The sequence below is a fragment of the Numenius arquata genome, chromosome Z, assembly GCF_964106895.1.
Source record: "Numenius arquata chromosome Z, bNumArq3.hap1.1, whole genome shotgun sequence".
Taxonomy (NCBI): domain Eukaryota; kingdom Metazoa; phylum Chordata; class Aves; order Charadriiformes; family Scolopacidae; genus Numenius; species Numenius arquata.
This window is the reverse complement of record NC_133616.1, coordinates 4,110,772-4,122,872: the sequence shown is the minus strand read 5'-3', so window position 1 is coordinate 4,122,872 and position 12,101 is coordinate 4,110,772. Positions and strand designations below refer to the sequence as shown.

The following is a 12,101-nucleotide window of genomic DNA, read 5'->3' as shown; positions in this document are numbered from 1 at the left end:
TATGGTTACCATGCAAAATTATCTACAAGGCAGTCAAAGTTATTTCGGAGGACAATGGACATGAGCAGCAAGATGGAAAGTGAGACAAATTTAGGTCCCTTCCCTTTCTGTGGTCATGTTTGCTCTCTGTTTGGTTTCACATTGAAATGTTCAACCACTGCAGCCCATGATGTGAAATGGCTGGGATTTATGCCTTAGATATTAGCAACGAATGTGCATTTCAGTCGAGAGATGATGATGGAACATGTTATCCATCTTCCTAGCTTTCTCACTTTGGGTCCAATCTTGCAAGATGATTAAACCACCTAAAAATGAGGAGCGTCCACTCCTCGTTGGCTGACGCTCACTTCACACTTCAGTCACACCTGAAAACTTCATGTTTGGGGCAGAATTCCAACCCGGTTAATGCTAACTGCTAATGTCTTCAGCAATGCTATAACTTGGTTCCTTTTCAACCCCACACTGGAAGAAATACAAGGCTAACATAAACCTTTCTGTTCCAGGCCCAGCGTTGCAAGAGACTGGCCATCATTTTCCGAATCTTTCTTTACAAATGCTTCATCCACTGGGACCAGCTCCCTGACAATCTGCCCGTCATCTTCCTCAACTGCTAACCACCGCTGGCATGGAAAATAATACCTACAAGAATGACAGCAGCACCCAGCACTTACACAGGACTTCACAGGCTTTAGTAACACAAACAAGCACAGATTAGAGGCTACTTAAAAAAAAAAAACAACACGAAATTACTCAAAGCTGAACAGTACATCTGTTTTCATCCTTGAGCCCTGGTATTGTTTGTGGGAACTAAATTCATAGATATGTGAGTGAGCACCTACTGAAAAGCACTATTTCTGAGCTGTCAACCCCATATGACTGATTGCTTTTAGTTTTAACTCCCAGCAAAAATTAAATAACTCGAGGGAACCTCCAGTCTAACAGGCATTTTATGTTTATGAAGAGTGGACCTATCTCGGGGTCCTTATGAGCAGTCCCACCCACCAGAGCATTGTGCAACTTTTAAAGCACCTGACTTCAGGCACGTAACAGCCCAAAGGCGAGCCTGTATTTCAGGTTTCTAACAGCCTAGGCTTTGCTCATCTGGCTGTCTGTGAAAATCACGGGAGTTTGCTTAGAACAGGACTTGCTTTTGGCCCAGATCTTTGCATTAGGTGCAAAAGACAAAGGAAATGTGAGGTTAAGGGCTTCCAGAGTGGAGCCTTGCAAGGAAACACAGAAGTGCAGGCTCTGCATGGAGACCTCTTCAGGAGGGAGAGTCCCTCTCTGGAGAAACAGAGAAAAGCTGAGTTTTCTTTCCAAACACCATTGGTTCCCAAACTGCAGAGATGCTGGGACAGCAAAACCCCCCACAGAGGTACCCCACAATGGCCCCACACTCAGTACAACAGCACAATCATCACAAGCCTCCCAAAGGATGCCTCTGAATTGGTGAGGAGCTACGATGATGCATCTCCTCTGCATCTCCTCTGCATCTCCTCTGCCTTCCCATGTTTCTGCAGGCTCCTGAGAACATGCCCCCTTTTCTGTCCACGTGAAAAGGGTGCGACAGGCTGCTCACGTGGTACTCTCCTTGAGGTCAACAATCTCTACCCTCTCCAGGAACCAGCTTGGGCTAGCACCAGAGTTATCGTGGCGGATCCGCAGCTTCTTCAGCTCACCCAGGTCAATGGCTTTGATGGTGAACACATCCACCTGCACAGGAGGCAAGAGGCAAATGACTGTGTTTCCCACAAAGGGAGAAGGGCAGGCAGTAAATGGCCAAGGGTAATCTTTTTTCCCATTAAAACAAAAGGCATTTGTAAGTCCCCCTTGTATTCTTTGGCTAGATGTACTAAAATAACGACAGAGCTTTGAGCTCTCCCATTAACACTCATGCTTGACTCTCACAAGGCAGTAACAGCCACAGAGCTGCACAACCCTTCACTCCTTTCTTTACCTCATCCTCATGTCAGCTTCCTCCAGGTTTAACTCATCTGTCCTAAATCTCAATCCTTGCAGGCTTAGCATTTTCCCCCACACTGAATCTGGAACAAACATATTGATTCCACTCTCCACAGGAAACTCTCCTGTGCACCTCCATGTGCTTTATTTCAAACCACAGAATTTTTTTCCTGTTGTCATTTAGTACAACCATGAGGTTCATTTATTAGCTGTATTAGTGTGACAGGACAGACCTTGTTATCATAATACTTTAAACATCTTAATGTGATTAACTTGTTGGTAGACTTTGGGTTTCTACTCCCAAGAGCAGAGACTGTTACATTTGCAGCTTGGAGCTCTTCCCACTGAACAAAGAACCATGTGCAGGTTGCAGCTTCACTGATGCCAAGCTCATAAATCACAGCTAACAGCTTATTTAACAACCTGAGGCTCTTTTTTATGATTGCAAGTTTTCCACGGCTGCTTATTGTTTCCGTAATTTTTTGTTATTCAAAATTATTCCTTGAACAATTCCTGGCTGTAATAGTAGCTTGTTAATTGTTCATAAACATTTTTATGGCAAATATTCAATCTACTTGATTGAATATCTCTACAAGAGATGCTGTTTAATTGGATTGGATTATAATGTAATTATAGCACACTGTGTAATATTACTTTTATTCCCTGCCTGGCTCAGTAGAACATTTGGAATTGTATTTGCAATCTAGATGCTTCAGCTGCCTCACAAATACTCTCCAATATTAATTTAAAGTTTGTGGTTTTCAAGTATTCCTGGCAGGAAACATTATTACCAGAATGCTTACAGGAAGCAGATGCAAGAGGTGGCTCTGATGTAGAATTGGTGTTCAGCTTATTATTCAAATGACTTTCCCCTGGAAAATGTTTTGAGGCATTTTGCTTCAAATAATATATTTAAGAAATTAAATACATTTGAGCTTTAAGCTGAAAGAAGCAGCCAAGCCTTGCAGAGAAGAGACTGTAATGAATGGCCAGCGTGATAACTGTGAGAGCTCTGCCAGCCTTCCACTCACGTGAATGAGTCGAGTTCATGCATTACCTGGCCCTTTTCAAACTTGTTGAGGTTATTCGACCTTTTCAGCTGGCGCTCACCCGTGTCTCCTCTTTCTACGCCATAGATGCTCAAGAAGACATTAGCATCTGTCCCAGCCCCCCACACAGTACCAGTGAGAACATGGACTTCGTACGTGTTCTCTGCAAGTAGAATTGCAAAGGCAGATCAGGAGGAGCCCAGAAATAACCATATTTTATCAGATCTATGGCTCACCATGAAAGCACGTAGCCCAAAAGTGTCAGCACAGTCAGCTTTAAGAAAGATTTTGTCTGCAGTTTTGTTGGCATCTATCTTAAAACATGAGCAGCTCATTCTTTCTCCAGATCTTCTCATTAACCATATATGTAGTTACAGTTTGCTAAACTTCCAGCCATGGTGGTAACCTGTGGGACTTGTGACCCAAGTGCCCCAGACGAGCCTTGGAGAATCCTACGGAAGTCCTTTAGGATACTCCCATTTCAGGCTATCATCTCCTCCATCCTCTGCCTGACTTTAACCACTGTCCATTTCTGCCCCAGAGCCGATCAACCAAACCACAGTGTAAGCTACACTTCAGGCCTGGGGCAATGGGATGGCTGGGGGGCTGTAAATGGTCCCACAAAGCACCACAGCATGGTTATTGTCCTTCATGTAACTGCTGTATCCACACACACACACACACACACACCTTCCCTCTGATATTTACCCTCCAGGGCAGATTCTCCTTCAGGCACCAGCTCCACCACAATCTCCTTATCACCTTCGTCTTTAGCCAACCAGCGGTGTGCCACAAACGTATAGACATCCATTCCTTCTTCCACCTTGGTCTCCTCTTCTTCCTCCTCATCAGACTTCTTCTTTTTCTTCTTCTTCTTTTTATCAGAATCCTTCATCTTTGAGGCAAGCCGCTTCAGTGTGACGCTTTCCAAGAACCAGCCGTCCCCAATGCCTGTCCCATCATGGCCTATACGAATCTTATAAATCTTGCCAACATCCGCAGCCTCTCTCTGCGACCAAGGGAAAGTCAGCACCCAGGAGGATATAAAATATCTTAACTTCATAAAGTACATTCTTAAAAATGAGGAACATCGCCTCTATCACCCAAAACCATCTAAGCAAGGATAAGATCATTTTTTTAATGCATGCTTACCCTTACTTTTTCCCTCCTGTTTTATTCTTTCGTAATTCCCGTGGCCAAATCTCATCTGAACAGACTGAGCTGAAGACATTCAAAACCACCATGGCAAGGATAGCTGAATTCATATTTACTAGGCTCCCTATGTCTCCATTGCTCTCCTTACTGGTATTGTCTCTATGTTGGCATTAAAGGTGAATATGCCAAAATATCATACTAGTTTGTCAGATCCTTAGTGCCTGAGTTCTTTTTTAAATGAGGACTACAATGATGTTGCCAGGTTATGTGGGAAAAAAATTAGAAGGACCAAAGACCAACTAGAATTTAATCTGGTTACTGCCATAAGAAACAATAAAAAAATATTTCTATAAAAATATTGGCAACAGAAGGAGGGCTAATGAGAATATCCATCCTCTATTGGATGATGGGGAAACATAGTGAAAAAGGATGAGGAGAAGGCTGAGGTACTTTATGCCATCTTTGCCTCAGTCTTTAATAGTAAGACCAGTTGTTCTCTGCGTACTGAGCCCCCTGAGCTGTATGACATGGACAGGGAGCAGAATGAAGCCTCCATAATCCAAGGGGAAATGATTAGCGACCTGCTACACCACTTAGACACACACAAGTCTATGTGGCTGGATGAGATCCACCGGGTACCCACCACCAAGGGTACTGAGGGAGCTGATGGAAGCACTCACCGAGCCACTTTCCATCATTTATCAGCAGTCCTGGCTAAGGGACCAGACCAAGGGAGGTCCCAGTTGACTGGCATCTAGCAAATGTGATGGCTTTCCACAAGAAGTGCCAGAAGGAGGATTCAGGGAACTACAGGTCTGTCAGTCTGACCTTGGTGCCTGGGAAGGTTATGGAGCAAATCATCTTGAGTGCCATCATGCAGCACTTACAGGACAACAAGGTGATCAGGCCCAGTCAACATGGACTTAGGAAAGGCAAGTCCTGCTTCACTAACCTGATCTCCTTCTATGACAAGGTGACCCACTTAGTGGATGAGCTAAAGGCTGTTGATGTTGTCTACCTAGACTTTAGTAAAGCCCTTGGCACCATTTCCAAAAGCATTCTCCTGGAGAAACTGGCTGATCATGGCTTGGATGGTGGTACTCTTCACTGGGTAAAAAACTGGTTGGAGGACTGTGCCCAGAGAGTGGTGATGAATGGCGTTAAATACAGTTGGTGGCTGGTGACAAATGGTGTTCCCTGGGGCTCCATACTGGGGCCAGTTCTGTTTAATGTCTTTATCAATGATCTGGACAAGGGCATCAAAGGCACCCTCAATAAGTTTGCAGACGACAACAAGTTGGGTGGGAGTGTTGACCTGCTGGAGGGCAGGAAGGCTCTACAGAGGGATTTGGACAGGCTGGATTGATGGGCCAAGGCCAGTGGGATGAAGGTCAACAAGACCAAGTGACAGGTCCTGCACTTGGGTCACGACAATCCCATGAATGCTACAGGCTTGGGGCAGGGTGGCTGGAACTGCCCGGTGGAAAGGGACCTGGGAGTGTTGGTTGACAGCGGCTGAATATGATCCAACAGTGTGCCCAGGTGGCCAAGAAGGCCACCAGCATCCTGGCCTGCATCAGGAATAGTGTGGCCAGCAGGACTGGAGCAGTGACTGGGCACTGGTGAAGCCCCACCTCAAGTGTTGTGTCCAGTTTTGGGGCCCTCAAGACAAGAAGGACATTGAGGTGATGGAACGTGTCCAGAGAAAGGCAACAGAGCTGGTGAGGGGCCTGGAGCACAAGTCTTGTGAGGAGCAGCTGAGGGAGCTGGGGTTGTTCAGCCTGGAGAAAAGGAGGCTGAGGGGAGATCTTCTGGCTCTCTCCAACTCCCTGAAAGGAGGGTGTAGAGAGGTGGGGGTCGGTCTCTTCTCCCACGGAACAGGCAATGGGACAAGAGGAAACAGCCTCAAGTTGCACCAGGGGAGATTCAGGTTGGATATTAGGAAAAATTTCTTCACTGAAGGGGTCGTCAAACATTGGAACAGGCTGCCCAGGGAAGTGGCGGAGTCACTATCCAAGGAGTGGTAGTGACTGATAAAAGACGGGCAGACGTGGTGCTGAGGGACATGGTTTAGTGATAATTTGTTAATGCTAAGTTGATGGTTGGACTCAATGATCTTAAAGGTCTCTTCCAACCATAACGATTCTATGATTCTAAATGAATAATAAGATATGTTTAACGCTTAGCACAAGACATGAACCAACCGAGAATCAATAATGGTATAGCAAAAAGGCAGTAAACTTGGACTCAGACAACCTGATCTCTGACATGGACCATGGGCTTGGACTGCCCTTCTCCTTACTTCTCATCTGGAAAACTAGAAGAGTGTCTCCTCACTTTGCTAGAGAGGACACAATCATTAGTGATTACAATGCATCAGTGGCAGAAGGCTGTATCAGTAAGAAGATTTCCATCTCTCTAGTCAATACAGCAGATAGAAAACCTTGCTGGTTTAGACTATTTGTCCGGATTACTACCTAATGAAGTAGGATAGAAGGTTTTACTCCACGCAATCCTTCAACAGCCAATGACTTGTTTCTGATGATTGCTTATGCTATTAGGCAGTGTTTATGTTATAAAACTTGCAAATATTTGCTTCAGGCTGAAATCTGGCATCTTAGCATATAAGGTTTCAGTCTAGAAGAATTTTTTTCCTAGAGTAGATTAAAGCCAAATCAATTGCACACAAGATGCTTATCAGAAAACTAAAATTGATCCAGCTGCCCTGGCATAAAGAATGTGTCTTTCCTTACACTGCTTTATCCTTAGTTTTGCTATAATCATCCTGCACGCCCTGTCTATATCTGATGGCATTTTCTATTAGTATGTAGCTCACAGAATCCTATTCTTGCCTATATCTTTCTGTAAATATTTATAACATGAAAGAGATAGAGGATCTGTCTATCCATGCTTCACAGCTTTGGCCTTCTGTGCTTATAAAAAAAAAATCACAGAAAATGGGCAGAACTTTAAAGCCCAGCAACAAACATCAGAGAGAGGATATAAACATGGCTATGTAAACAGAACACTGTACATATGGCTGTACCATAAATCTGATATTGGCTAATAGCTTTTACTCATAAATTTTGGAAAACCTGTTTCCTTTAAAATCAGAGAAATCTAATCTTAAAATTATAGAGTCATAAAAAAGTAAACATTTATAAAGTGCTATTCATCTTAAATCCCAAGGAACTCATTAAAAATAGATAAACATCATTAAATCCATTCTATAATGCAAGAAACTGAGGCAGGAGGATGTGAATTCATCTTAAAAATACACATTACAAAACTGCAGTAAAGCTATGGATAAAGGCACCTCCATTTAGACAGTGACAAAGGGAAGGATTCCCCAGTCTTGAAGATTCAGGGGAGCTTCCACAACTAGTTCCAAGTAGGTGCTGAACTATGCTGAGGGAGTGGAGCGATGGGATGAGTGGGAACAGTTTTAAACTGAAAAGGGGGAGATTTAAATGAGATATTAGGAAGAAATTCTTTGCTGTGAAGGTGGTGAGACCCCGGCCCAGGTTGCCCAGAGAAGCTGTGGTTGCCCCATCCCTGGAGGGGTTCAAGGCCACGCTGGATGGGGCTTTGAGCAACCTGGTCTGGTGGGAGGTGTCCCTGCCCATGGTAGGGGGATTGGAACTGGATGGTCTTTACGGTGCCTTGTAACCCAAACCATTCTATGACTCTGTGAGATGGATCCCACCTCTCTGGGACTGCAAATTCACAAGGAGATGTAGGCACCACTGTGCTGAGCCTTGTGCTGTGAGCACATGTGACAGATGTGCCTTAAATCCTGCTTCCATCTGAACTCTGTGCTTTACTGTCCAGATGTTGGTGTCTTCTAAGGTTACTTCTGTACAGAAGGATGTGGCTCTGGCATGCACCGTGACTGAGCAGTGCTCGACAGGCTAGTGCTGCAGGCAGTAAAAAATCCATGGGGCACTCACACGTCCACAGAAATCACAGCAGCAAACCTCTGCAGGGTTGGGCTGACAACATGTACCAGTGGCATAAGGCATGTGTGACTGCAGGCAAAGCCAGGATCCCTTATATTCTCTATGGGGTTTGTTTTTCCCCCAAGTAGATAAAGAAAAGGGACAATAACGTGGTCAGGCCCAAAATTTAAGATCTTTTGAGATCTAACATAAGCAACTCCTTTTGAAAGTGAAGGAAAATAAATGCTGCTGTTAGACTATATTCTTCTATGACACCTTTGCTACCAGTCCCTCAGAAGATGAAAGTCACTCCACGAAACACAAAACCTCCCAAAAGAAACACAAAACCTCCAAAAATGTGGAGAGGGTACGACAGATGCCAACAGACCTGGCAATTTTGTTAAAAATTCAATTGTTTTGTATGATCAGGCCAATTAACCTGTTGATGTCTCAGTTTCGACTGGTCATTTCTTTCCCTTCATAGAAGCAGCAACGACTGCTGTCATCATACCTTGAAGACTTCTGTGGCTCCCCGTTCAAAGTTGTTGGATCTGTTTTCCAAGATCATCAATTCAGTTTTGCCAGACTCACCATAAATCTGCATGAAGACTTTGGCATTGGTGCCTGCGGCCCGCACGTCTCCAGTAACTACAGACACCTCGTAGTTTATCACTAGTCCAAAAATAAAGCAATTAAATCAGCAGAGAAGCTGAGATAACAACAATCCTGAGGGCTCAAGTCTAAAATTAGATTACCTTGTCTTAACAAATGACCACGCAGCCGACCATTTGCTCTTATCCAAACCAAATGTGAGATAACACATCTCTTCACTGAGGACTTAACTTAATAGTTTTCCCTTTTACAAGTATTAAGCCAGCATCAGAGGGGTGCAAAATAGAGCCTTAAAAGGGAATTTTGTTTCAGGGTCAACTATAGAGTGGTTAAATGATCTCCTTAATAAAATACAAGGGAACACAGAGCACCAAGTTACACAGAGCAGAGGAAAACCACAGGCTCCTTTCTCAGGATCCCAAGGCAAATTTTAACCATAGCCTTAAAAAATCCAGAATCTACTGATAAAAGTCAAATAGACAGTAGGGATTTGGTTGTTATTTGTCTAATGGCCTCTCCCTTCCAGACAATGGGATAATACAAGTAGAATGGGACGTGCTTGTGCAGGACTGGGGCAGGTAAATGTGGAAAAAGCAGAACCCATACAATCTCAGGAAACTAAGATGGAAAACTCAGTAGTGGTTTTCCAACTGTTTTAGAAAAAAAAATATATCCCAAACAGCAGAATAATTTGCTGTCCTCACAAGCATAAGCTCCTTGGGACAGGGAATTTTTTAGTTTTATTGTCTAACACAGTGGTGTCCTGGTCCTTTAAGAATGCCAGTAATAAAAATTTAGTCCTAGCTATATAAAAAAAAAAAAAAAAAGGCACAAATTTCTCAATGTGTTTTATCTCACATTTCTCAATAGGCAAAATTTCACTTGGGTAGACCTCCACCTCCACCCTGCCATCAGCCTCATCTTTGTCGAGCCACCGGTTGCAGGGGAACATGTACTGCCTTCCCTGGACTGGAACTGTGATCTGCACACTGGCCAGGAACCAGCCAGACCGGAGACCCACGTTATCGTGTCCAATCAGTATTCGGTTGATCTTTAAAAAAGCAAACAAAAATGAAGACAGCAGAAAAAAAACCCAACAGAACAGAATTTACTTAATATATAAAAATCTCCTTCCCCTGACACCCTGTTCTTACACCATGTTCAAGTAAATAATTTATATAATATATTTATATATGTATTTAATTATTTACTTAAAACACATTCTTCACATGCCAGCATGTACACTAGACTGCCAATGTAATAGCCCATACAAAATGTATTTCTTAATCTCCAATGCAAAGGTCAGAGGTTCTTACATCCCATTCAATCCTTAGCTATACATTGATTCTGAATTCAGCCACTTGCACGAAGCACAGAGTCACTTGCAATTAATTCTTACCTTCCCAATATCCATCGTGTCTAGGGTAAACTCATCCACTCGGCCACGTTCAAAATAATTGCCTAGATCGTTATCAGACACCAAGAGAGTCTCTTTGCTGGAGTCTGCTTTTTCGCCGTAGAGTTTGATGAAAACTTTGGAGTCTGAGCTGGCACCTGGGATATCTCCCGTCTTCACGCTGATGTGATAGCTGACATCTAGAGTGAGATCAATGTATAAAATACAGATACGTGAGTGACATCTCCAGTGCTCAGCCAGGCTATTGCCTTCAAACAAATTGGGGGGGAGGGATGGACGACGACTCCAGCTACAGACACAGAAAGGACTTTGTGCCTCTGTTAATGCATCCAGAATCTTAGGACCACACTGGATGAGGTGTCACACCTTGGAATTATTCACCTAATTGTAAGAGATGCAACAGTTACACTAATAAGCAGAAAATATCCTGTACTCCTCCCTCTCACCATAAAAATGTGCTTAAGCAAGCGAGGTGATTCCACATTTTTTTATACTCACAATTTAATTCAATAGCTTCTGCTTTTTTTTCTAAAACAAAATAAAAAAACATCTCAACCTGAGCTCTGTAAGTGCTGTTTTTTAAAGAAAATTGCAGTATTGGAGCCCTGGTTTTCCAGAAAAGGACAGTAATCTTTTTGGTGATTTTCTTCAGGCAACACAATGTTATTCAGTGGGATCTACTCTATTAAAGTAGTGGCAATTCAAGATGCTTCAGAGAAACCTATACAAGAAAGCAATTCTTAAACAAATCATGACACTAAAAATCAAGGTTTCTTTCTACATATGTAATGCTGCAATCATTCTCTTTCATGCAAATTAATCCCTTTCATAAACTAGGATTTAAAGGTCAGAGGCATTTCTCCCCCAATGCAGACCTACTGCAGCTTCTTGCATAAGAATGGCAAAAAAAAGCCCAGTAGATTTACTGTGAACTGACATGAATTATTAAGTACAAGAAAATGCACCTACATACACAGCTCAAACCCAGACCTTCTCTTTTTCCAAGCTAAACTCACTTTTTAGCATTGGTGACTCCCCAGCAGGTACTAATTCTCGGACAATCTGACCATCATCCTCATTTTTGTCAAGCCATCTGGTTTACAAAGAGAAGCAAGTTATCTTTGCATAATTAGGACCTATTAGACCTTTCAAAATCTAGGCTGGCTCCACACACAGTGATAATTCCCACCACAGCCAAAAAGATATTTTTACATGGCTCTGTGTCTCTGTTACATTCGCAGGGGCTTGACCAGACCCTACTGCAGTCACACTTTAAACCTCCAGTTTTCCAAGAAGAGAGATCACGAGATCCTTGCTTGTAGCACAGTAGATAACCATCGGCTGTGATGTCCATCTGTCTGGAAAGCACAAACTCTGTAGCCACAAGTTATTCCTGTAAATGGGCGGTCTCAGTCTCAGAAAGCATTGACCTTCATTGACCAGGAATACTTGCAGCCTTTATTACTAGCCACCTTGATTACAAACTTCAGGACACTGAAGTTACTAAAACTCCCTTTTTTTGTGTGCAGTTGCTTACACTGGTTTATCATCTCTTTTCTTCTCTTTACAAATAAATATATAACTTTTTTTCCTCCACCAAGGAAGGGCTGAATGATGCTGTTCCCACTTCCAGGGCTGAGTATACTTGGAGGCAGCTCGCACCAACAAAAGGAAGGATCTCCATTGTTTCTCGGCATCAATCTAATGATCCATCTACACTAATTTGCCAGTCACAAAGCAAAATGTAGCATGATCTCAAGAGAAAAAAAATCTGAATGGAAAACGGAGGGGAACCAATTGCTCCTTGAGCCTCAGGGATGAAGGAATTACAGCCCCAAACCATCATATGCCATATAGCAATTGTCGTACGATGACAGCAAGGACCCTGACAGAAGTTTCTCACTTTTCAGTCCCCCAACATCGCGTTGTGAGAGCAGGCATGGTTCCCAGAAAGTCCCTTGTTCCCAG

At 43.2% G+C, this 12,101-nt stretch overlaps 1 protein-coding gene across 1 annotated transcript in view; it reads right to left on the bottom strand.

Annotated features, from left to right (window-relative positions):
* LOXHD1 (lipoxygenase homology PLAT domains 1) overlaps window positions 1-11,453 on the bottom strand; it is an 85,194-nt gene extending 73,741 nt beyond the window's left edge. Inside the window, exons 1-8 of the mRNA XM_074165997.1 lie at window positions 11,150-11,453; window positions 10,116-10,312; window positions 9,575-9,767; window positions 8,616-8,776; window positions 3,720-4,020; window positions 3,020-3,174; window positions 1,580-1,713; window positions 491-639 (exon numbers count right to left, since the gene is read on the bottom strand). Coding sequence (XP_074022098.1) covers window positions 491-639; window positions 1,580-1,713; window positions 3,020-3,174; window positions 3,720-4,020; window positions 8,616-8,776; window positions 9,575-9,767; window positions 10,116-10,312; window positions 11,150-11,159 — 1,300 coding nt within the window. The 5' untranslated portion in view covers window positions 11,160-11,453. The remainder of the gene's footprint in view (window positions 1-490; window positions 640-1,579; window positions 1,714-3,019; window positions 3,175-3,719; window positions 4,021-8,615; window positions 8,777-9,574; window positions 9,768-10,115; window positions 10,313-11,149) is intronic.
* Window positions 11,454-12,101: the final 648 nt, after the last annotated feature.